Raw genomic sequence first — 21,591 nt, forward strand, 5'->3', positions numbered from 1 at the left:
TTCATTGAGGCTGGTTTGAACTTAACGCAAAACGTTCTCACTAATGACTGAATTCCCACCAAGATTTCCATATTATCACAGTATGCTTTTAATCTTCTAAGATATTAAATATTTGTTCTCATCATAGCGAAAATGCAATGCAAATCCCATCTCAGATGTGGGTCAGATACCTATGAATCTCCTGAGGTAGTCATTGAAATAACTTTTTTCTTGAGATGGAGTGTCACTCTCAACCATGCTGAAGTGCAGTGGCGCTACCTTGGCTCACGGCAACCTCCACCTCCCAGATTCAAGCGATTCTTGTGCCTCGGCCTCCCAAGTAGCTGGGATTACAGGTGCCTGCTACCATGCCTGGCTAATTTTTGTCTTTTCAGTAGAGATGGGGTTTCACCATGTTGGCCCATCTGGTCTTGAACTCCTGACCTCAAGTGATCCACCTGCCTCAGCCTCCCAAAGTGCTGGGATTACAGGCATGAGCCACCACACCTGGCCTGAAATAGTATCTTTCAAATTCTTTGTAGAATTTGTTTTTTCCTGATTTCTGCACATAGGATAAAAAAAAAAAAAAAAAATCATGTACTAGGATTTTGAGAGAAGCAATGGGTAATCTAAAAAGATGAAAAGAGCAACCACGTCAATCCCACAACTACTGCTAGATTTCATAGGAAAGGTAGCTGGCCCAGTTTGGAGCTAGGAGAAATGTTAAACACATGAAGAAATGACAAGCAAAGAAATGCCATCACGCATGAATGCTTCATGGCACCCATGATGTCCCTGCTTAGGAGGTAATGGCATAGATGACTAGATGACAAGGACAAAGATGAGAGGTGCGAAGTTGTCCAAGTCCAACAGCTCAACTGAACTTTCCTAAATGGAATTGTTAAAAAGTGGTAAATTTAACAACTTCCCCTGGCTCACGTGGTGGCTCACGCTTGTAATCCCAGCACTTTGGGAGGCTGAGGCGGGTGGATCATTTGAGGTTGGGTTTTGAGACTAGCCTGGCCAACATGGTAAAACCCCGACTCTACTAAAAATACAAAAATTAGCTGGGCATGGTGGTGGGCACCTGTAATCCCAGCTACTTGAGAGGCTGAGGCAGGGGAATCGCTTGAAGCCAGGAGGTGGAGGTTGCAGTGAGCCGAGATCACACCATTATACTCCAGCCTGGGCAACAGAGGGAGACTCATCTCGGGGGTGAGAAAAGAAAAAAAAAAAAAAAAAAAAAAGCTTCCTCCAATTTATACCGAAAATTCTCTGTTCAGGACTAAGTGGCATAGAGAATGTTAAATGTGCCTAGATATCTTCATAACTCATATATTTTCTGTTTTCTACATATCTTGAAAGGCAGTGCCAAATGATGTGTAATTATCTAGGTGGTTAAACTGAAACATACTTCCTCTTCCCTTGAATATAAAAAAGCATTGTGGTATTAGTACTTTTATCTTGGATCATTGTTCAGAAGGAGGTTCAGCCCCCAGACGACCACATTTTTACTGTCATGAATGGCAAGACAAAATGTAGAGCTCAACTTACCCAAAGGAAAAAAGGCTCAAAAGACAAATTATGGCACAACTTAGCAGCCAAATTCTTACCAAGTACAGACTTTTGACATACTGATCTCTCTCCAGTTGCAAGTGGGAACATGCACTTTGAATGATGTCATTCAAAATTACCCTGCCCAGACACACTTTTCATTGATTCTCTTGGAGGGCAGTTCTAAGAGATTCTCTGGGGCTTTCTCTGCATCATGAGACGCAGTGCAGTTCTGCCCTTCACCTTCCGGCAGTTTGTCACCTCGTCCCTATGACCTCAGAGGAACTTTGTCTCAGGCCAATTGTTTGTTCCTTGGCCTCTTTCATTTCCCCTAAAAATCATTTGCTGCCCCTCTAAATGGCCTACATCTCCATCTATCTCCCTCTCCCCTCAGAAGAGGGTGCTCTTTAAGCATCAACCATCCGGCCCTTCTAGCAGTCTCATTTTTCAGCTGGTTCCCATGTTTACGCCTGTTCTATGTTTTTCTTTTCCTGTTGAGCTGTCTGTTGTCAGCTCATTTCTGCAGTGAATCTTCAGAGAGGAGACTGGAAGCTTTCCTTCCACCCATACGATAGAACTATAAAGCAGAAGAGTTTAGAAAGAATTTCCTATTTAAGTGACGAAACCTCATACTCCATTTGTGACAAATAGCACAAAGGTTAAAAAAACTTATTTTTGACCAAAAGCTCTGTTGACATTCTATTAAACAAACACTGACCTATTTAATTTTCATAATGTAAATGGCAGATATTTTCATAATTCTTATGCTAATAAATCATTTCCCTGATTTTTTGGGTAAAACCACATATTCATAATGAAGTCCAGAAACGTGAATTGTTTTATATAATTTATTCTTATTTGTGATTACAAGTATACCTCTACAGAAAGTTAGTATACTCACCCAAAGGTAAACTGTCCAGAGGGTAATGACAACTTTATAACTTCTCGGAAATTCAATAATGATACCTAACCAAGGACTTCCACCAAAGTCAGTCCCACGATGATGATGGTCAGCCAGAGTATTGATAACCTGGAATAATAATAGTTGAAATAATGAAAAGGTCAATGACACCGACAATATTTCACTCAGAAAGAATCATCCTTAGAAACCGTCAACCTCCTCCAAAAGGTAACCACATCCCTCAGATATCACCGTGGGATTCCACTGCTACAAAAAAGAACAGAAGTTAGAAGTCACATGTTTTTCAGATGGCTGGTAGTGTTTTTAGGCATTGCAAATGTGGTGTGTTGTCTTTCTTGGTATAAAGCAGGGATATCCAATCTTTTGACTTCCCTGCCTATATTAAAAGAAGCAAAGTTGTCTTGAGCCACACCTAACATACACTAACACTAACAATAGCTGATGATCTAAAAAAAACCTCTTTTTTTTTGAGACAGAGTTCCGCTCCACTCAGTCGCCCAGGCCGGAGTGCAGTGGTGCAATCTCGGCTCACTGCAACCGCCAGCTCCTGGGCTCAAGCCATTCTCCTCCCTCAGCCTCCCGAGTAGCTGAGATTACAGGTCTCTGCCACCATGCCCGACTAATTTTTGTATTTTTAGTAGAGATGAGGTTTCACCATGTTGGCCAGTCTGGCCTTGAACTCCTGACAGGCGATCTGCCTGCGTCGGCCTCCCAAAGTGCTGGGATTACAGGTGTGAGCCACCGTGCCCGGCCATTTTTTTGTTTTTGTTTGTTGTTTTTGAGATGGGGTCTCACTCTGTCACCTAGGCTGGAGTGCAGTGGTGTGCTCTCGGCTCACTGCAACCTCTGCCTCTCAGGTTCAAGTGATTCTCCTGCCTCAGCCTCCTGAGTAGCTGGGAGTACAGGTGCCTGACAGTGCACTCGGCAAATTTTTGTATTTTTTGTGGAGATGGGGTTTTGCCATGTTGGTCAGGGTGGTCTCGAACTCCTGACCTCAGGTAATCTGCCCGCCTCAGCCCCCCAAAGTGCTGGGATTACAGGCATGAGCCACTGTACCTGGCCAAAATCTCCTAATGTTTTAAGAAAGTTTACAAATTTGTGTTGAACTGCATTCAAAACTGTCCTGGGCCACATGCAGCCCGTCACTCATGGGTAAGACAAGCTAAGTATAAAGTAATTATCTTTTCTTTTCTTTTTGTTTTGAGACAAAGTTTTGCTCTGTCACCCAGGCTAGATTGCAGTGGCATGATCTCAGCTCACTGCAACCTCCGCCTCCCGGGTTCAAGCGATTCTCCTGCCTCAGCTACTGAGTAACTGGGATTACAGGCGCCTGCCACCACGCTCGGCTAATTTTTGTATTTTTAGTAGAAACAGGGTTTCACCATCTTGGCCAGGCTGGTCTCCAACTCCTGACCTCATGATCCACCTGCCTCGGCCTCCTAAAGTGCTGGGAATACAGGTGTGAGCCACTGCACCTGGCCAGTAGTTATCTTTTCTTTAAAGTTATTTACTTGTTTTTTAAATTGATGTATAGCATTGGATGCATTTATTATATATCACATGGTAAAAGAATCCCTCTAAATAATACTTCTCTCTTGGATTATATGAATCTTTGTCATTTAAATCTCAGCATAAGCAAAAAAAAAAAAAAAAAAAAAAAACACAATGAAGAGATTACTTCATTCACAAATAAGTATCAAATTTTAGTGCTTAAAAATTAACAAGGTGGGCCGGGCGTGGTGGCTCACGCCTGCAATCCCAGCACTTTGGGAAGCCAAGGTGGGTGGACCACGAGATCAGGAGACTGAGACCATCCTAGCTAACACGGTGAAACCCATCTCTACTAAAAATACAAAAAATTAGCAGGGCATGGTGGCATGTGCCTATAGTTCCAGCTACTTGGGAGGCTGAGGCAGAAGAATCACTTGAACCCGGGAGGCAGAGGTTGCAGTGAGCCGAGATCGCACCACTGCACTTCAGCCTGGGTGACAGAGCGAGACTCTGTCTCAAAAAAAAAAAAAATTACCAAGGTGGAGATCATGAAAATGGCATGAATAGTGTGGGATTTCTCTAAGATTGTTGATATTAATTCCATTAGACTCTTATGTGAGTGAAGACGAAGACTTCCCCTGAGTAAGTTCAGACAGCTTGTGATAACATTTCTACATGGATTCCTCAGGATTTAACTATATATTCTTGAAAACATCTCAATTTTAAATGTTTCTTTCAAGATGGTGAATTAAACAGAGATAGCCCTTCAACAGGTTGAACTCAGCATATGCTGAGTCTGAAATGGAAATGATGGAGTTAGAGAACCATACAACAATGGTAATGATTTCAGAAACATGGTGTTGAGCAGAACAAAGCAGACACAAAAGAGTACCTATGGCATGGCATGCATCTGTATACGCGAAATTCCAGAATAAGCAAGCTAACCTATGATAAGAAAGAGACTGGCTGGGAAGAGTGAGAGTTCACTTTCTGGGGTGACATAATAGTGTAGATCTTGGCTGGGCACGGTGGTTCACGCCTGTAATCCCAACGCTTTGGGAGGCCGAGGCGGGCGGATCACCTGAGGTCGGGAGTTCAAAACCAGCCTGACCAACATGGAGAAACCCTATCTCTACTAAAAATACAAAATTAGCTGGGAGTGGTGGCACATGTCTGTAATCCCAGCCACTCGGGAGGCTGAGGCAGGAGAATCGCTCGAACCTGGGAAGCAGAGGTTGCGGCGAGCTGATATTGCCCCATTGCACTCCAGCCTGGGCAACAAGGGAGAAACTGTCTCAAAAAATAAATAAATAAATAAAATAATGTAGATCTTGAAAGGGGGTTGGTTTATGCTGGTGTATGTACTTTCCAAAGTTAGTAAACTTACACTTAAGGTTATATATTTTGGCCAGGCACGGTGGCCCACGCCTGTAATCCCAGCACTGGGAGGCTGAGGCAGGCGGATCACGAGGTCAAGAGATGGAGACTATCCTGGAGAACATGGTGAAACCCCGTCTCTACTAAAAATACAAAAATTAGGCAGGCGTTGTAATCTGAGCTACTCAGGAGGCTGAGGCAGGACAATTGCTTGAACCCCAGAAGCGGAGGTTGCAGTGAGCCGAGATCTTGCCACTGCACTCCAGCCTGGGCGACAGAGTGAGACTCTGTCTTAAAAAAAAAAAAAAAAAAAAAAGTCATCAAACCAGATGACACAAATCAAATGACATTTCACTTTGTTTTGGTCCATTTTGTTTGTTAGAGACAAGAGTGCAGCGGGGCCATCTCGGCTCACTGCAACGTCCAGCTCCTGGGCCCAAGCGATCCTCTCACCTCAGCCTCTCCAGTAACTGGGATAACAGGTACACACCACCAGGCCCAACTAATCTCTTTTGGAATTTTTTGTAGAGATGGGGTTTCGCTATGATGCCCTGGCTAGTCTTCAACTCCTGGACTCAAGTGATCTGCCCACCTCGGCCCCCTAAACTGCTGGGATTACAGGCCTGAGCTGTGTAATTTCATGCCGCGTGACACAGCCCAGTAAAAAGGAAGAAACCCCACGGGTCCAGCGTCTACTCACAGAGATGCACTGATGGCTGATAAATTCCAGCAGGAGCCCAAAGAGGAGCCAAAAGAGCATCCACCGCACCCGCATGTCCTGGTCCTTTCAGGGCGCCCTGAGGCGGCCAGGACAGAGGTGGAGGTGGCTTAGGGCAGGGGGGAGGGAAGGGGACGGGATCTGAGTTGGGGAGGGGGAGGGGAGGGGGAGGGGAAGGGGAGGGGAAGGGGGGAAGTAAGGGAAGGGAAAGGAGGAGAAGGGGGCTGTTGGGCACCTGGAGGAGGTGGAGGAGGAGGAGGAGAAGAAGAAAGGGGTCTGGGAAAGGATCCGGTTCAAATTAAGTTCTCAAGCGCTGGTGGAAGGTTTAGCTACAGGTCACGGAGAAGATCAGGGAAGCAACAGGACACGCGGGGCAAGGGAGCGTGAGGCTTAGGAGCAATCAGAGGGAGACAAACGTTCTGCTATCCACCAAACCTTCTTCGGTCTGGGCCCTCCCTTAGCAACCCTGGGGCTTTATACTCCCTCTCCACCAATCCCTGATGACCCCGGTGGTGCCTCACAATGGACAATGCCAAGTAGCTCCCGCATCATTCCAATGACCCCTCCCCCATCTCAGTCTTCCACTCTCCTCCCAAGGACAGGTCCTCTCTGGAACCTTCACAAACCTGATTTCTGGTCCTCCCCAACCAGCTCCCTGTCCCTGCTTCTGGGCGCTCCTTCCTTCCTGAGCTCCCAGGGTTCCTCAAGGTCACTTTTGGCGACAAAACATAAAAAATAAATGATGGCAGGATGGCAGGAAGAACCTCATACCCAAGCAGAGTGCCAGGTTTTACAGCCTCCGCTCAGCCATTCATATCCTAAGCAACAAAACATCAGCAGGATGCGGAAGGTCCCGATAGTAAACCATCTCCATCACATCCATGTAGCCATCCGTCCATCAACCTGTATCTCAGGAACAAATGTAGATACATTCATTTTAAGCATGCATGGTACATTTACAAAAATTAACCTGACTTATTTTGTTCCAGCAAATCTCAATATATTTGAGAGCAATCAAATCACACAGCATGTTTCTGATCATATAACTGCTAGAAGTCAATGATTAAAGCTAATTCAAAATTATTATTTGCTTGGAAATTCAAAGTGCCCTTATAAGACATAAACATAAGAAAGAATCCAAAATGAAACAAGATTGCCTTTCAACTCAATGATAAGATCATAACATGGCAATAAAATGTCTCCCTCCGGCCTGGGAATTCCTCTTTGTGGCACAAGGTTGTGTGATCTCAAATCACCCCTAACCCACCTAGACATTTTAACATCCGAAACCGAGTGATGATGTCCTTATCTATATCATCTTACTGCCCGTGTGTGTGGACTTTAAATTCTGAACCCAAATGAGGGGGAGAAAACCAAGTTGACTTTCATGATTGACCTCTCAGGGATGTCCAAGGAATCTGTGCATTTCAAGAAACAAAGTTCATCAGCTTCTCTCCTAAGGTATTTGCTCACAATACCCAGAGGGCTTGGCAGCATCATGTGTGATGGGTGGGGAGCTCCAAGCAGGTGGGCAGGACCCAGGGGCCTGGTGACCAGGACAGACCCCCACTGTCCATCACCTTTCCTGGCCCTGTCCTCAGCTAAACTTCCCACAGGCCTTCTGCCCGATCACACAGAGTGTGCCCAAACTCTCTCAGGCCTCTGGCAGCTGAAAACCACTGCTTTAAATCCCTTTACCATTTACTATGACATACGGTTATTGTAAACAGGAAATATACTATTGATGCTACAAATGGAAAGCCAATGCCTTTACCATAAATAGAAAAACAACCCTAAGAAGCAAGCAAAACAAAAGCAAAACAGGGGCTAGGTGTGGTGGCTCATGCCTGTAATCCCACCACTTTGGGAGGCCGAGGTGGGCGGATCACAAGGTCAGGAGTTCCAGACCAGCCTGGCCAATATGGTGAAAACCTGTCTCTAATAAAATACAAAAATTAGCCGGGTGTGGTGGTGGGCGCCTGTAGTCCCACGTACTTGGGAGGCTGAGGCAGGAGAATAGTTTGAACCCAGGAGGCAGAGTCTGCAGTGAGCCGAGATTGCACCACTGCACTCCAGCCTAGGCGACAGAGCGAGACTCTGTCTCAAAAACAGCAACAACTACAAACAAACAAAAAACAGGGTTAACAAAAGTATGGAATTCAATTCTATTTGTATGCTGCAGCCATGTTCCAGCCCTAGATTTGGCTGGGCATGGTGGCTCACGCCTGTAATCCCAGCACTTTGGGAGGCTGAGGCAGGCGGATCACGAGGTTAGGAGTTCGAGACCAGCCTGACCAACATGGTGAAACCCCGTCTCTACTAAAAATACAAAAATTAGCCAGGCATGGTGGCACATGCCTGTAATCCCAGCTACTCAGGAGGCTGAGGCAGGACAATCCCTTGAACCCGGGAGGCAGAGGTTGCAGTGAGCTGAGATCGCGCCATTGCACTCCAGCCTGGGCAACAAGAGCAAAACTCTGTCTTAAAAAAAAAAAAAAAGCCAGGCACGGTGGCTCATGCCTGTAATCCCAGCACTTTGGGAGGCCGAGACGGGTGGATCACAAGGTCAGGAGATCGAGACCATCCTGGCTAACATAGTGAAACCCCGTCTCTACTAAAAATACAAAAAATTAGCTGGTCGTGGTGGTGGGCGCCTGTAATCCCAGCTACTTGGGAGGCCGAGGCAGGAGAATGGCGTGAACCTGGGAGGTGGAGCTGGCAGTGAGCCGAGATCGCGCCACTGCACTCCAGCCTGGGTGACAGAGCAAGACTCTGTCTCAAAAAAAAAAAAAAAAAAAAGAGGCAAAACTAATAGTATAATTTATAAGAAAGGAAGATTAACGAATTGGCTGTGATACTTGGTACATTACCACAAATTTTAAAACATGAAGTGAAGATTTTACCAGAAAACAGCAGAACACCAGTACTGCCTGTGATACAGATGATAAACTGGATTTTTTTTTTTTTTTTTTTTTGGAGATGGAGTCTTGCTCTGTCGCCCAGGTTGGAATGCACTATTGCGGTCTCGGCTCACTGAAACCTCCACCTCCCAGGTTCAAGAGATTCTCCTGCTTTAAGTCCCAAGTAGCTGGGACTATAGGCGCGTGCCACCACACCCAGCTAATTTTTGTAGTTTTAGTAGAGACGGGGGTTTCACGATGTTGCCAGGCTGGTCTCAAACTCCTGACCTCATGTGATCTGCCTACCTCAACCTCCCAAAGTCCCCGGATTACAGTCATGAGCCACCACACCTGGCCTTAAATTTTTTATAGGCAGAGTGCGGTAGCTCACGCCTGTAATCCCAGCACTTTGGGAGGCCGAGGCGGGTGAATCACCTGAGGTCAGGAGTTTAAGACCAGCCTGACCAACATGGCAAAACCCTGTCTCTACTAAAAATACAAAAATTAGCTGGGCGTGGTGGTGCGCACCTGTAATCCCAGCTACTTGGAAGGCTGAGGCAGGAGAATCGCTTGAACCTGGGAGATGGAGTTTGCAGTAAGCCGAGATGACACAGACTCCGTGTCAAAAGAAAAAAAAAAAAAAAACAGGAACAGAAAACAAAACAAAACATATACAAAAGAAATAAAATACATTTAGGCCAGATGCTGTTACCTGCTGAAGCCCTCTCTGTTCAAAATGGAGATGAGGAAACCTTGGAGATGTGTTAAAGATATAATAGCCAGCCGGGCGCGGTGGCTCATGCCTGTAATCCCAGCACTTTGGAAGGTTGAGGTGGGTGGATCACCTGAGGTCGGGAGTTCAAGACCAGCCTGACCAACATGGAGAAACCCCATCTCTACTAAAAATACAAAAAAAAAAAAAAAAAAATTAGCCGGTCATGGTGACGCATGCCTGTAATCCCAGCTACTCGGGAGGCTGAGGCAGAAGAATCGCTTGAACCCGGGAGGCAGAGGTTGCGGTGGCCGAGATCACGCCATTGCACTCCAGCCTGGGCAATAAAAGCAAAACTCTGTCTGAAAAAATAAACAAACAAATAAATAAATAAATATATAAAAAGATATAATAGCCAATGAGGTAGTGTGTGCTTGTAGTCCCAGCTACTTGGAAGGCTGAGGCAGGGACATCCCTTGAAGCCAGGAGTTCGAGGCTACAGTGAGCTCTGATGGCACCACTGCACTCCAGCCTGGACAACATAGTGAGACCGTGTTTCAAAAATAAATAAGCAGGGTGCAGTAACTCACACCTGTAATCTCAGCACTTTGGGAGGCTGGGGTGGGTGGATCACTTGAGGCCAGGAATTTGAGACCAGGCTGACCACGAAGGTAAAACCCCCATCTCTACTAAAAATACAAGAAAAAATTAGCCAGGTGTGGTGGTACGTCCCTGTAGTCCTAGCTACTCAGGAGGCTGAAGCAGGAGAAACGCTTGAACCCGGGAGGTGGATGCTTCACTGAGCTGAAATCGTGCCAATGCAATCCAGCCTGGGTGACAGAGTGAGACTCTGTCTTAAAAACAAAGAAAAACAAAAACAAAATGCTGGAGTCATGCTGAGCATAGGGAATGTGAAGGCCCTGGATTGAGACAGGCTGAAGGAAGGACAGCTGTGCCCTCTCCTCCTTCTATTCAGCCCATGGGTTCTATGTTCTTACAGAGTGGAGGGCTGAAACCCCTGCATTATTTAAAGCATTATTCTTTCTGTCTGTCTCATTTCTGTCTCTTTCTTTCTCTGTCTCTCTCACATTCAAACATGCATGGTTGGATTTACCAAGTTAAATACAGGTATATTATGACTCCAGTGTTTGTAGCTTGTCAAAGCATCCCCTCATGATTTGTTTCTTCCTGTGGCTTCTACAAAAAAAAAGAAAAGAAAAGAAAAAAAGAAAGAATGAAAGAAGAAAGAAAGAAAGGAAGGAAGGAAGGAAAGAACCCAGAGAGCTGGGCATGGTGGCTTATACCTGTAATCCCAGCACTTTGGGAGGCCAGAGCGGGCAGATCGCCTGAGGTTGGGAGTTCAAGACCAGCCTGACCAACATGTAGAAACCCTGTCTCTACTAAAAATGCAAAATTAGCCAGGCATGGTGGCACATGCCTGTAATCCCAGCTACTTGGGAGGCTGAGGCAGGAGAATTGCTTGAACCCGGGAGGTGGAGGTTGTGGTGAGCCGAGATCGTACCGTTGCACTCCAGCCTGGGCAATAAAAGCTAAACTCTATCTCAAAAAAAAAGGTAAAAAATTAGCCAGGCGCAGTGGTGTGTGCCTTTAGTCCTAGCCACTAAGGAGGCTGAGGCTGAGGTGGGGGGATAGTTTTAGCCCAGAAGTTTGAGGCTACTGTGAGCTATGATTGTGCCACTGTACTCCAGCCTGGGCAATGGAGTGAGACCATATCTTTAAGAAAAGCAATGCATAATGAGATACTACTTCATATCCACTAGGATGACTAATACTCAAAAAGAGAATAATAAGTGGTGAGGATATGGAGAAACAGAAACTCTCCCACATTGCCGGTAGGAAAGTAAAATGGGGCCTGCCACTTTGGAAAGCAGTTGGAAAGTTTAATAAAAATGTAAAGATAAATTGATCCAGCAATCTTATTCCTAGGTATCTCTGACTGAGAGGAATGAAAGCATATGTTTACACAAAGTAACATAAACTCGCCTCCTGAGTAGCTGGGATTACTGGCGCTTGCCACCACACCCGGCTAATTTTTGTATTTTTAGTAGAGATGGGGTTTCATCATGTTGGCCAGGCTGGTCTCGAACTCCTGACCTGAGGTGTGATCCACCTGCCTCAATCTCCCAAAGTGCTGGGATTACAGGTGTGACCCACCTTGACCAGCCTAAATTCAACTATTTGAATTATATATATATATATGGTATATATATAAACATATATATAATATATAAAATAAAATTCAATTATATATATTTTAATTAAACCATTTTTTTTTGTTCTGATGGGGTCTCACTATGATGCTCAGGCAGGTCTCAAACTCCTGGGCTCAGGATATCCTCCTGCCTCAGCTTCCCAAAGTGCAGGAAGGTGTGAGCCACCATGCCCAGCCAATGGTTGAATGGTGTGTGTGTGTGTGTACATACGTACATACACATACACATTATTTTATTTATTTATTTATTTATTTTTGAGAGACGGAATCTCACTCTGTCGCCCAGGCTGGAGTGCAGTGGCGCGATCTTGGCTCACTGCAAGCTCCACCTCCCAGGTTCACGCCATTCTCCTGCCTCAGCCTCCCGAGTAGCTAGGACTACAGGCGCACGATGCCACGCCCAGCTAATTTTTTGTACTTTTAGTAGAGACGGGGTTTCACCATATTAGCCAGGAGGGTCTCAATCTCCTGACCTCGTGATCTGCCCGCCTCGGCCTCCCAAAATGCTGGGATTACAGGTGTGAGCCACCGCTCCCGGCCACATATACATATTTTAAAGAGTGATCTTCATCAGAAATTCTAGATGAAAAGATAAAAGTAAATATAATTTTTTTAAAAAGGAATAAGGAAATGTTTTCCCAAATGCCTCTGACAAATTACCCCTTGTGATTTATTGGCCCAAGGTGTGGCATGGGGACTGGCTTGCACTGACCGGCTTCGTCCTGGGTTCTGGAAGGGAGCAGCTGGTCATGGAAGCTGGGGCTAGCATCAATGCCCGTGAAGCATGTGGGCTGTGGGTAGGGACCATTACCTAATCAAAAATCAGGGGATTGCAAGAAGGTGAAAGCGGATACTAGGTGGACAACTACTAAGGTGTCAATTACACCCAAGACTGGCCACTAGATACAGACCCCTCGCCCTGCATTCTCCAGCCCGTTATCCACATCCTGTCTCCTACTTCTCTGCCCACTATGGCAAAGGGAGGCAGAGTGGGGGTGGGAAGAGTCACTGCCTAAAACATGGCTTTCCTGCAGGGCGACCAGCTGTCCTGGGACTGAGTGGTTTCCTGGGACATGGGACTGAAGGTGCCAAAACGGGGGAAGTTCCAGGTGAACTGGGAAGGGTTGGTGACCTGGTCACCTCACCAAACAGAAATAAAGCAGCACTCCTAATGAACTGTGGATCCTGTCATCAAGCACCAATGGCTGCTGATACCACAAAGAGACAATTGGTGATTGTGCGTCTGTGAGGAAAGCACGCTCAACACCATTTTTGAAATATTTTTTGGCAAAAAGATTGAACATAAATACAAACAAGTCTGTAGATCCAAGTACCAATTCATAGGAAATACAGACTGTGGAGTGTTTAAAATGGAAACTTACTGGGCGCAGTGGCTCACGCCTGTAATCCCAGCACTTTGGGAGCCCGAGGTGGGTGGATCACCTGAGGTCAGGAGTTCGAGACCAGCCTGGCCAACATGGCGAAACCTCGTCTCTACTAAAAATATAAAAATTAGCGTGGTGGCAGGCACCTGTACTCTCAGCTACTTGGGAAGCTGAGGCAGGAGAATCGCTTGAACCCGGGAGGCGGAGGTTGCAGTGAGCCAGGATCGCGCCACTGCACTCCAGCCTGAGCGACAAGAGTGAAACTCTGTCTCAAAAAAAAGAAAAGAAATATTAGCTACTTCAGAGGTTTGTTGTGAGCATTGAAAAAGGCAGTGATTTGTTGGGTGTGGTGGCTCATGTCGGTAATCCTAGCACTTCGGGAGGCTGAAGTGGGTGGATTGCTTGAGGCCAGGACTTGGAGACCAGCCTGGGCAACATAGCAAGACACTGTCTCTACAAAAAATTTGAAAATTAGCTGGGTGTGGTGCCTGCCGCATGCCTGTAATCCCAGCTTCTTGTAGGGGAGGGGGCTGAGATGGGAGGATTGCTTGAGCCCAGGAGGTCGAGGCTGCTGTGAGCCATGATGCTGTGATCGGGCCACTCTACTCCAGCCTGGGCAACAGAGCTAGACCCTGTCTCAAAAAAGGAAAAAGAGAGAGAAAGGAAGGAAGGAAGGAAAAAAGACAGTGACTGTCAAAGGCTTTGGTAAGGGCTTAGTAAATGTCAGCCACAGTAGTAATGACAGCAATACTTGCTAGGCCTTTTCTATTTTATTACTGTGCACGTCGGTGATCTCATGCAATCAACTCAGCAACCTTGCAAAATAGGTATCATCATCTCCATTTAAAAGCAAGAAACTGAGGCTTAGCAAGGTGAAGTTGTGTGACCAGCGCTACATAGCTGGTAGGAGGCAAAGCAGATTCCCACCAGGCTCATGTGACTCCAGGGTCCTCCTGAGATGTTAGCCTCAGTGAAGTTTTTAGCCCAGATCTTCATCTCCTCTTGCCAGGATTTCTGCTATTCAAATGCAGCCACAGGAATCCGAGAAGAACCCGGATAACTAAATCAGCAGCAGCTTATTCAGGCGGAGAAAATATACAGCAGCCCTGAGAATGCAGCTTATCTTGCTTTGGGCTTACTTTTGAGTGAGAGGCTCTTTTAGCCAAGCCCTGGCCAGTCTCCTCACTTGAGCCCTGGCTCACCTGAGCCAGCCTCTCAGAGCCTTATGGAGCTGGCTGGACAGCATTGGAAGTAAAGGGCAGCCTTGCTCCCTCTTCTTTAACACCGTTTAGGATTTCTGTGTAGTTACCCAGAGCGACACTGGGTGTCACCTCTGAGTCACTTGAAGCCAGTTTCCCCCAGAGGTTGATGAATGTGGCCTTTCCCCAGAGATTCTGGTTGTCTAAGATCTATCTGCTTTGGAGATACAGTATATTCATTGCCAACACTTGTGCCCCCGACTTAACAGGAATATCTGGTTCTCATTTGTCCTCAAAGAAGAGTGTTCTCTGCAACCACATAAGCCTTGAATTTGTTTTTTAATTATTATTTTTTATTTTTTATTTTTCCCGAGATGGAGTCTCGCTCTGTCACCCAGGCTGCAATGCAATGGCACGATCTTGGCTCATTGTAGCCACCTCCCGGGTTCAAGGGATTCTCCTGCCTCAGCCTACTGAGTAGATGGGATTACAGACACCTGCCACCACCCCTGGCTAATTTTTATATTTTTAGTAGTAGTGATAGGGTTTCGTCCTGTTGGCTGGGCTTGTCTTGAGCTCCTGACCTCAGGTGATCTGCCCATCTCAGCCTCCCAAGGTGCTGGGATTACAGGCATGAGCCACCGTGCCCAGCCTAATTAATTTTTTTCTAAGAGATAGGGTCTCTTAGACTGGTCTCGAACTCATGGGCTCAAGCAATCCTCTTGCTGCAGCCCCCCAAAATGCTGAGGTTATAGGCCTGAACCACCATGCCCGCTAAGTCTTGAATTTGAAGATGGGCTTCATGCCTGATGACTTTGCAAATGACTTCTCTTCTGAAGAAAGGAGGATGCTAACATAAGGACAAGAGAGAGTTTATGCAAAGTCCCTACCAACTCAGAGCCCTTTTCTCCCAGTGTTCTTTGCACTCTGCCCACACATCTGTTTCCAAGCCTGGCTGTGAATAACAATGAACAACTTGGGGGCCAGGACTCTTTTCTACCGCTCCCTCCCTCCTCTCATCCTCCCTTCCTTCCTTCTCCCTTCCAGCCCATAAATATTTACCAAGTAGATATCATGTGTCAGACACTGGGAACATAACAGAGAACAAAACAAAAGTTCTCTTTCTTCGTGGAATTTACATTCAAACTTCTTATTTCTCTGTATGTTCTCAGCATCTAACTGAGAAGGTGCTGAGAACATACAGAGAAATAAGACATTGGATGGCTTGGCTAACACTCTTCTTTCTAGTTTTTCCTATGCATATACTAACATATATACATGATTTTTTTGCATGTAAAATATGTTTTATTGTTCTTTAAAAGGATTCAGGGTTTAGTTTTAAATCAGGCTGCACACCTTTCAAATCAATTTGACATCTCTCTCACTATGTCAAACTGGCTTCAGTTAGCAATACCTCATTAAATCTAAAAGAAAAAAATTCTTTTAAGAAAATTCAGTTTTGAGAAAAATTAACATTACTCGGCCGGGTGCAGTGGCTCATGCCTGTAATCCCAGCACTTTGAGAGGCCGAGGCGGGTGGATCACAAGTTCAGGAGATCGAGACCATTCTGGCTAACACGGTGAAACTCCGTCTCTACTAAAAAATAAAAAATAAAAAAAAATTAGCCACGGATAGTGGTGGGCACCTGTAGTCCCAGCTACTCGGGAGGCTGAGGCAGGAGAATGGCGTGAACCTGGGAAGCGGAGCTTGCAGTGAGCCGAGATCACGCCACTGCACTCCAGCCTGGGCGACAGACAAGACTGTCTCAAAAAAAAAAAAAAAAAAAAAAAGAAAAGAAAAGAAAAATTAACATTACTCAGAATTCAAAACAAAGTGAGGGCTAATATTTCATGGTTCTTTATACATCCTTCTCCTCAATACAGAACCAGGAATGTAGCAGGCACTGGCACTGATACAGATGGACACTGCACGCGCACACACACACACACACACACACACACACACACACACACAACCAGCCCCCAAACAACAAAATTCAGAGTATGTCAAAGGGAAAAGGTTTCTTATGGTACTGATAGAAACCCCTGGAGTAGGCCAGGTGCGGTGGCTCACGCCTGTAATCCCAGCACTTTGGGAGGCCGAGGCAGGCGGATGATGAGGTCAGGAGATCAAGACCATCCTGGCTAACAGGGTGAAACCCCGTCTCTACTAAAAAATACAAAGAGGCTGGGCGCGGCGGCTCACGCCTGTAATCCCAGCACTTTGGGAGGCCGAGGCGGGCCGATCACAAGGTCAGGAGATCAAGACCATCCTGATTAACACGGCGAAACCCCGTCTCTACTAAAAATACGAAAAATTAGCCGGGCGTAGTGGCGGGCGCCTGTAGTCCCAGCTACTTGGGAGGCTGAGGCAGGAGAATGGCGTGAACCCAGGAGGCGGAGCTTGCAGTGAGCCAAGCCACTGCACTCCAGCCTGGGCGACAGAGTGAGACTCTGCCTCAAAAAAAAAAAAAAAAAAAAAAAAAAAGCAAAGAAAAAAATTAGCTGGGTGTGGTGGCGGGAGTCTGTAGTCCCAGCTACTCGGGAGGCTAAGGCAGGAGAATGGTGTGAACCGGGGAGGTGGAGCTTGAAGTGAGCAGAGATCGCGCCACTGTACTCCAGCCTGGATGACAGAGCAAGACTCCGTCTCAAAAATAAAAAATAAAAATAAATAAAAAAAGAAACCCCTGGAGTCAACAGTCTATCTTAGCAGGTATGCCGTTTTGATCTTGAATCTATATGAAAGAATCTGTTGTCAGGTACATGATATTTACATTTCAAATGGAAACAGGACCCACCTTAACAATATTCGATGACTAACCCCTACACCCGAAACTTAATAGTGTACTACAGCCATCTTTCTTTCTTTTTCTTTTCTTTTCTTTTTTTTTTTTTTGAGACAGAGTCTTGCTCTGTCACCCAGGCTGAAGTGCAGTGGCACAATCTCGGCTCACTGCAACCTCTGCCTCCAGGGTTCAAGCGATTCTCCTTCCTCAGCCTCCTGAGTAGTTGGGACTACAGGCACGTGCCACCATGCCTGGCTAATTTTTGCATTTTTTAGTAGAGATAGGGTTTTGCAATGTTGGCCAGGCTGGTCTCGAACGCCTGACCCCAGGTAATCCACCCGCCTCGGCCTCCCAAAGTGCTGGGATTATAGACGTCAGCCACCGTGCCTGGACCTTATGGCCATCATTCTTTGTTAGAACATAAAAATCTACTTCAATGTTTACATGTGCCCAGATGCTATTTGGGATCTCTCTGCCCCTTGGATTCTAAAAAGACTGAGTTGAACCCCAAGTGTATTCCCTGTGGATTCTCAAGGTCAAGAGCACTAGAGTGCTCATGTTCTCATGGTCGCTTCTGGTCCCTGTTCAGGTCTCTGCTGAATTCATTCCATCAAATTTATTTAACCATTTGACGGACTTGGAGGACTTCAGTGCTGCATTGAAAAACCTAATTCATTCTCTATTCTTTTTTTCAAGGTGGAGTCTCACTTTATTGCTCAGCCTGGAGTGCAGTGGCGCAATGTTGGCTCACTGCAACCTCCGCTTCCTGGGTTCAAGTGATTCTCCTGCCTCAGCCTCACAAGTAGCTGGGATTACAGGCACCTGCCACCACGCCCGGCTAATTTTTGGGTTTTTTGTTTGTTTGTTTTTGGTTTTGTTTTAGTTTTCTTGAGACGGAGTCTTGCTCTGTTGCTCAGGGTGGAGTGCAGTGGAGCAATCTTGGCTCACTGCAACCTCCGCCTCCCAGGTTCAAGCGATTCTCCTGCCTCAGCCTCTCGAGTAGCTGAGACTACAGATGCATGCCACCATGCCTGGTTAACTTTTTGTATTTTTAATAGAGACGGAGTTTCCCCATGTTAGCCAGGATGGTCTCAATCTCCTGACCTCGTGATTCACCCACCTTGGCTTCTCAAAGTGCTAGGATTACAGGCATGAGCCACTGTGCCTGGCCTGAGATACAACTATTTTTCTTAGTTTATTTTTTGCTTTCAGATCATCCTTTTATTTACTTTAATATATATATATATTTTTTTGAGACGGAGCCTTTCTCTGTGGTCTGGGCTGGAATGCAGTGGCACGATTCTCCTGCCTCAACCTCCCGAGTAGCTGGGATTACAGGTGCACACTAACATGCCTGGCTAATATTTGTATTTTTAGTAGAGACGGGATTTCACCACATTGGCCAGGCTAGTCTCCAACTCCTGACCTCAAGTGATTTGCCCGCCTTGGCCTCCCAAAGTCCTGGGATTGCAGGCATGAGCCACCACGCCCAGCCTCATATCATCTTTTTTTGGTAAACAGTTCCTAGCATTCTATTGAATAGGCATACTATAATTTTTAAATTATAGTATAAATGTTAAGCAGTCTTTTATTAATAGGCATTTTGGTTATTTCCAATTTTTTTTTGCAGTTAAAAACCCAGCTCTTTCTAGTAATCTGCTTTGTATCTCTTTCATGCAAAATTCCTAAACGTGGAATTGCTTGGTTAAAAAATATTAATTTTAGGCCAGGCATGGTGGCTAATGCCTGTAATCCCAACAGTTTGGGAGAGTGAGGTGGGAGGATCACTTGAGACCAGAAGTTTGAGACCAGCCTGGGCAATATAGCGAGACCCCATCTCTGAAAAAAAATTAGCCGGTCGTGGTTGCAAGCCTATAATCCCAGCTACTGGGGAGGCTGAGGCAGAAGACTCACTTGAACCCAGGAGTTTAAGGTTACAGTGAGTTATGATTGCACCACTGCACTCCAGCCTGGGTGACAGAGTAAGACTCTGTCTTTAAAAAAAAAAAAAAAAAGAATGTTAACTTTAAAAAGACTCTTTTATGTATAATTGAGAAATAAAAATTTTTTTAAGAAGAAAAAAGACTCGATACATATTGAGTATTGGATATTATATTTAAAATAACTTTTTGCTAGGCTGGCTGTGGTGGCTCACGCCTCTAATCCCAGCACTTTGGGACGCCGAGGCGGCAGGATCACGAGATCAGGAGATCAAGACCATCCTGGCTAACACGGTGAACCCTATCTCTACTAAAAATACAAAAAAATTAGCCCGGTGTGGTGGCAGGAGCCTGTAGTCCCAGCTACTTGGGAGGCTGAGGCAGGAGAATGGTGTGAACCCGGGAGGCAGAGCTTGCAGTGAGCTAAGATCACACCACTGCACTCCAGCCTGGGCAACAGAGCAAGACTCTGTCTCAAAAAAAAAAAACAAAAAAAGTTTTTGCTATTTAAAAACAACAAACTTTTATTGATTAAAAATAAATCCCTCACATATCCATCACCCATCAAATCAGGCTGACCTGGTATAATCTATACACGTACCTACATCTGCCTCTCCTGTATTATTTTGAAGTAATCCATTTCATCTATAAAGATTTCAGAATTTAGGCTGGGCGCGGTGGCTCACACCTATAATCCCAGCATGGTGGATTGAGGCCAGGAGTCCGAGACCAGCCTGGCCCACGTGGTGAAACCCCATCTCTACTAAAAATACAAAAATTAGCTGGCCGTCGTGGCACATGCCTATAATCCCAGCTACTCTGGAGGGTGAGGCATGAGAATCACTTGAACCTGGGAGGCGGGGTTTGCAGTGAACCAAGATGGTACCACTGTACTCTAGCCTAGGTGACCGAGTGAAACTCTGTCTCAAAAAAAAAAAAAAAAAAAAAAGGTTTCGGGATTTAGAGAGACACTATCTTTGGATAAGAAATTTGCCATTCTGGCCAGGCGTGGTGGCTCACACCTGTAATCCCACACTTTGGGAGGCTGAGGCAGGTGGATCATAAGGTCAGAAGATCGAAACCACCCTGGCCAACATGGTGAAACCCTGTCTCTACTAAAAATACAAAAAAAAACAAAAATAGCCAGGCATGGTGGCACACCCCTTTATTCCCATCTAGCTACTTGGGTGGCTGAGGCAGGAGAATTGCTTGAACCTGAGAGGCAGAGGTTGCAGTGAGCCAAGATCGTACCACTGGACTCCAACCTGGGTGACACAGCAAGATGCTGTCTCAAAAAAAAAAAAAAAAAGAAAAAAGAAATTTGCCACTCCTCCTCCCACCTCTTTCAGATAGTGGCAACGGAAAGTTACCCAATGATGCTTCTTGGGAAGCCTTCCATGGGAGGATGCTTGGAGAGAAACGTTTAATCCCACTCCACGTATCCCCTCTGGAACTTGACTCTCGTTTTGCAAACAGGAAAAAACCGATCACCCACTTAGATGACTCAGCCAGCCCCAGGCCTCCTCTGGTCCACTGCAGAGTCCCCGAAGACCCAAATGCTTTGCCTCAGCCACACATTTTCACTTATTTTTGATTCATTCCAAAGGCAGGCAGGAAATTGCCACCAGTCATTAATCATGCATGAATCTTTCCTCTGTGCCTCTTCCATGAACAAGACCCATGTTGATGGGCACCTCCCTCTTGTGATCTTACCTTGATGGGCTCTGACAGCAGGTCGTAGGTGTCTCTCTCTATTTCACAGCACAGGTCACCAACACTCAGGGAGGGAAAGTGAATTGCTCAAGCCCTGTAGGTGGGAGAACCAGGCCTTGAACCTGGCTCTGTGGGCTCTTAGTGGAAAGCCCACAGGGTGGGTTAAAGGCCTGGTTCCCACATTGCACTAAAAAATGAACACTCTCTGGAGTCCTGCTCTCAGTAGCCATCTGGATGAGAAATGATCTCTTGCCGGGAGCAGTGGCTCACGCCTGTAATTTCAGCGCTTTGGGAGGCTGAGGCGGGCAGATCACCTGAGGTCAGGAGTTTGAGACCAGCCTGACCAACATGGTGAACCCCATCTCTATTAAAAATACAAAAATTAGCCGGGCGTGGTGGCAGGCACCTGTAGTCCTAGCTACTTAGGAGGCTGAGGCAGGAGAATCGCTTAAACTCAGGAGGCGGAGGTTGCAGTGAGCTGAGATCGCACCACTGCACTGCAGCCTGGGGAACAGAGTGAGACTCTTTTTCAAAAGAAAAGAAAAGAAATGATCTCCTGCAGAATGCCCAGGAGGAACACTGACTGAGAACCAGATGCTCATGCTGGCATTGGAACCAGGCTTCTTGAGGTCCCCTCCTGAAAACCTCTTTTGCTCTTGGCAGGCTCTCAGTCTCCATGCTC

At 46.0% G+C, this 21,591-nt stretch overlaps 1 protein-coding gene across 4 annotated transcripts in view; it reads right to left on the reverse strand.

The window, feature by feature from the left end:
- Positions 1-21,591, reverse strand: part of LOC129137455 (nuclear pore complex-interacting protein family member B15-like) — a 31,053-nt gene that overhangs the window by 8,481 nt on the left and 981 nt on the right. Inside the window, exons 2-4 of one of the 4 annotated variants that reach the window (XM_063797798.1) lie at positions 15,950-16,067; positions 6,668-6,753; positions 2,435-2,563 (exon numbers count right to left, since the gene is read on the reverse strand). In XM_063797798.1, coding sequence (XP_063653868.1) covers positions 2,435-2,563; positions 6,668-6,753; positions 15,950-15,971 — 237 coding nt within the window. In that variant the 5' untranslated portion in view covers positions 15,972-16,067. Of the gene's footprint in view, positions 1-2,434; positions 2,564-5,333; positions 5,459-6,023; positions 6,121-6,667; positions 6,754-6,812; positions 6,945-9,653; positions 10,016-15,949; positions 16,068-21,591 lie in introns of those variants that run through there. The other 3 variants (XM_063797800.1, XM_063797799.1, XM_063797801.1) reach the window with 3 other exon arrangements.

The sequence above is a fragment of the Pan troglodytes genome, chromosome 18 (genome assembly GCF_028858775.2).
Source record: "Pan troglodytes isolate AG18354 chromosome 18, NHGRI_mPanTro3-v2.0_pri, whole genome shotgun sequence".
NCBI lineage: Eukaryota > Metazoa > Chordata > Mammalia > Primates > Hominidae > Pan > Pan troglodytes.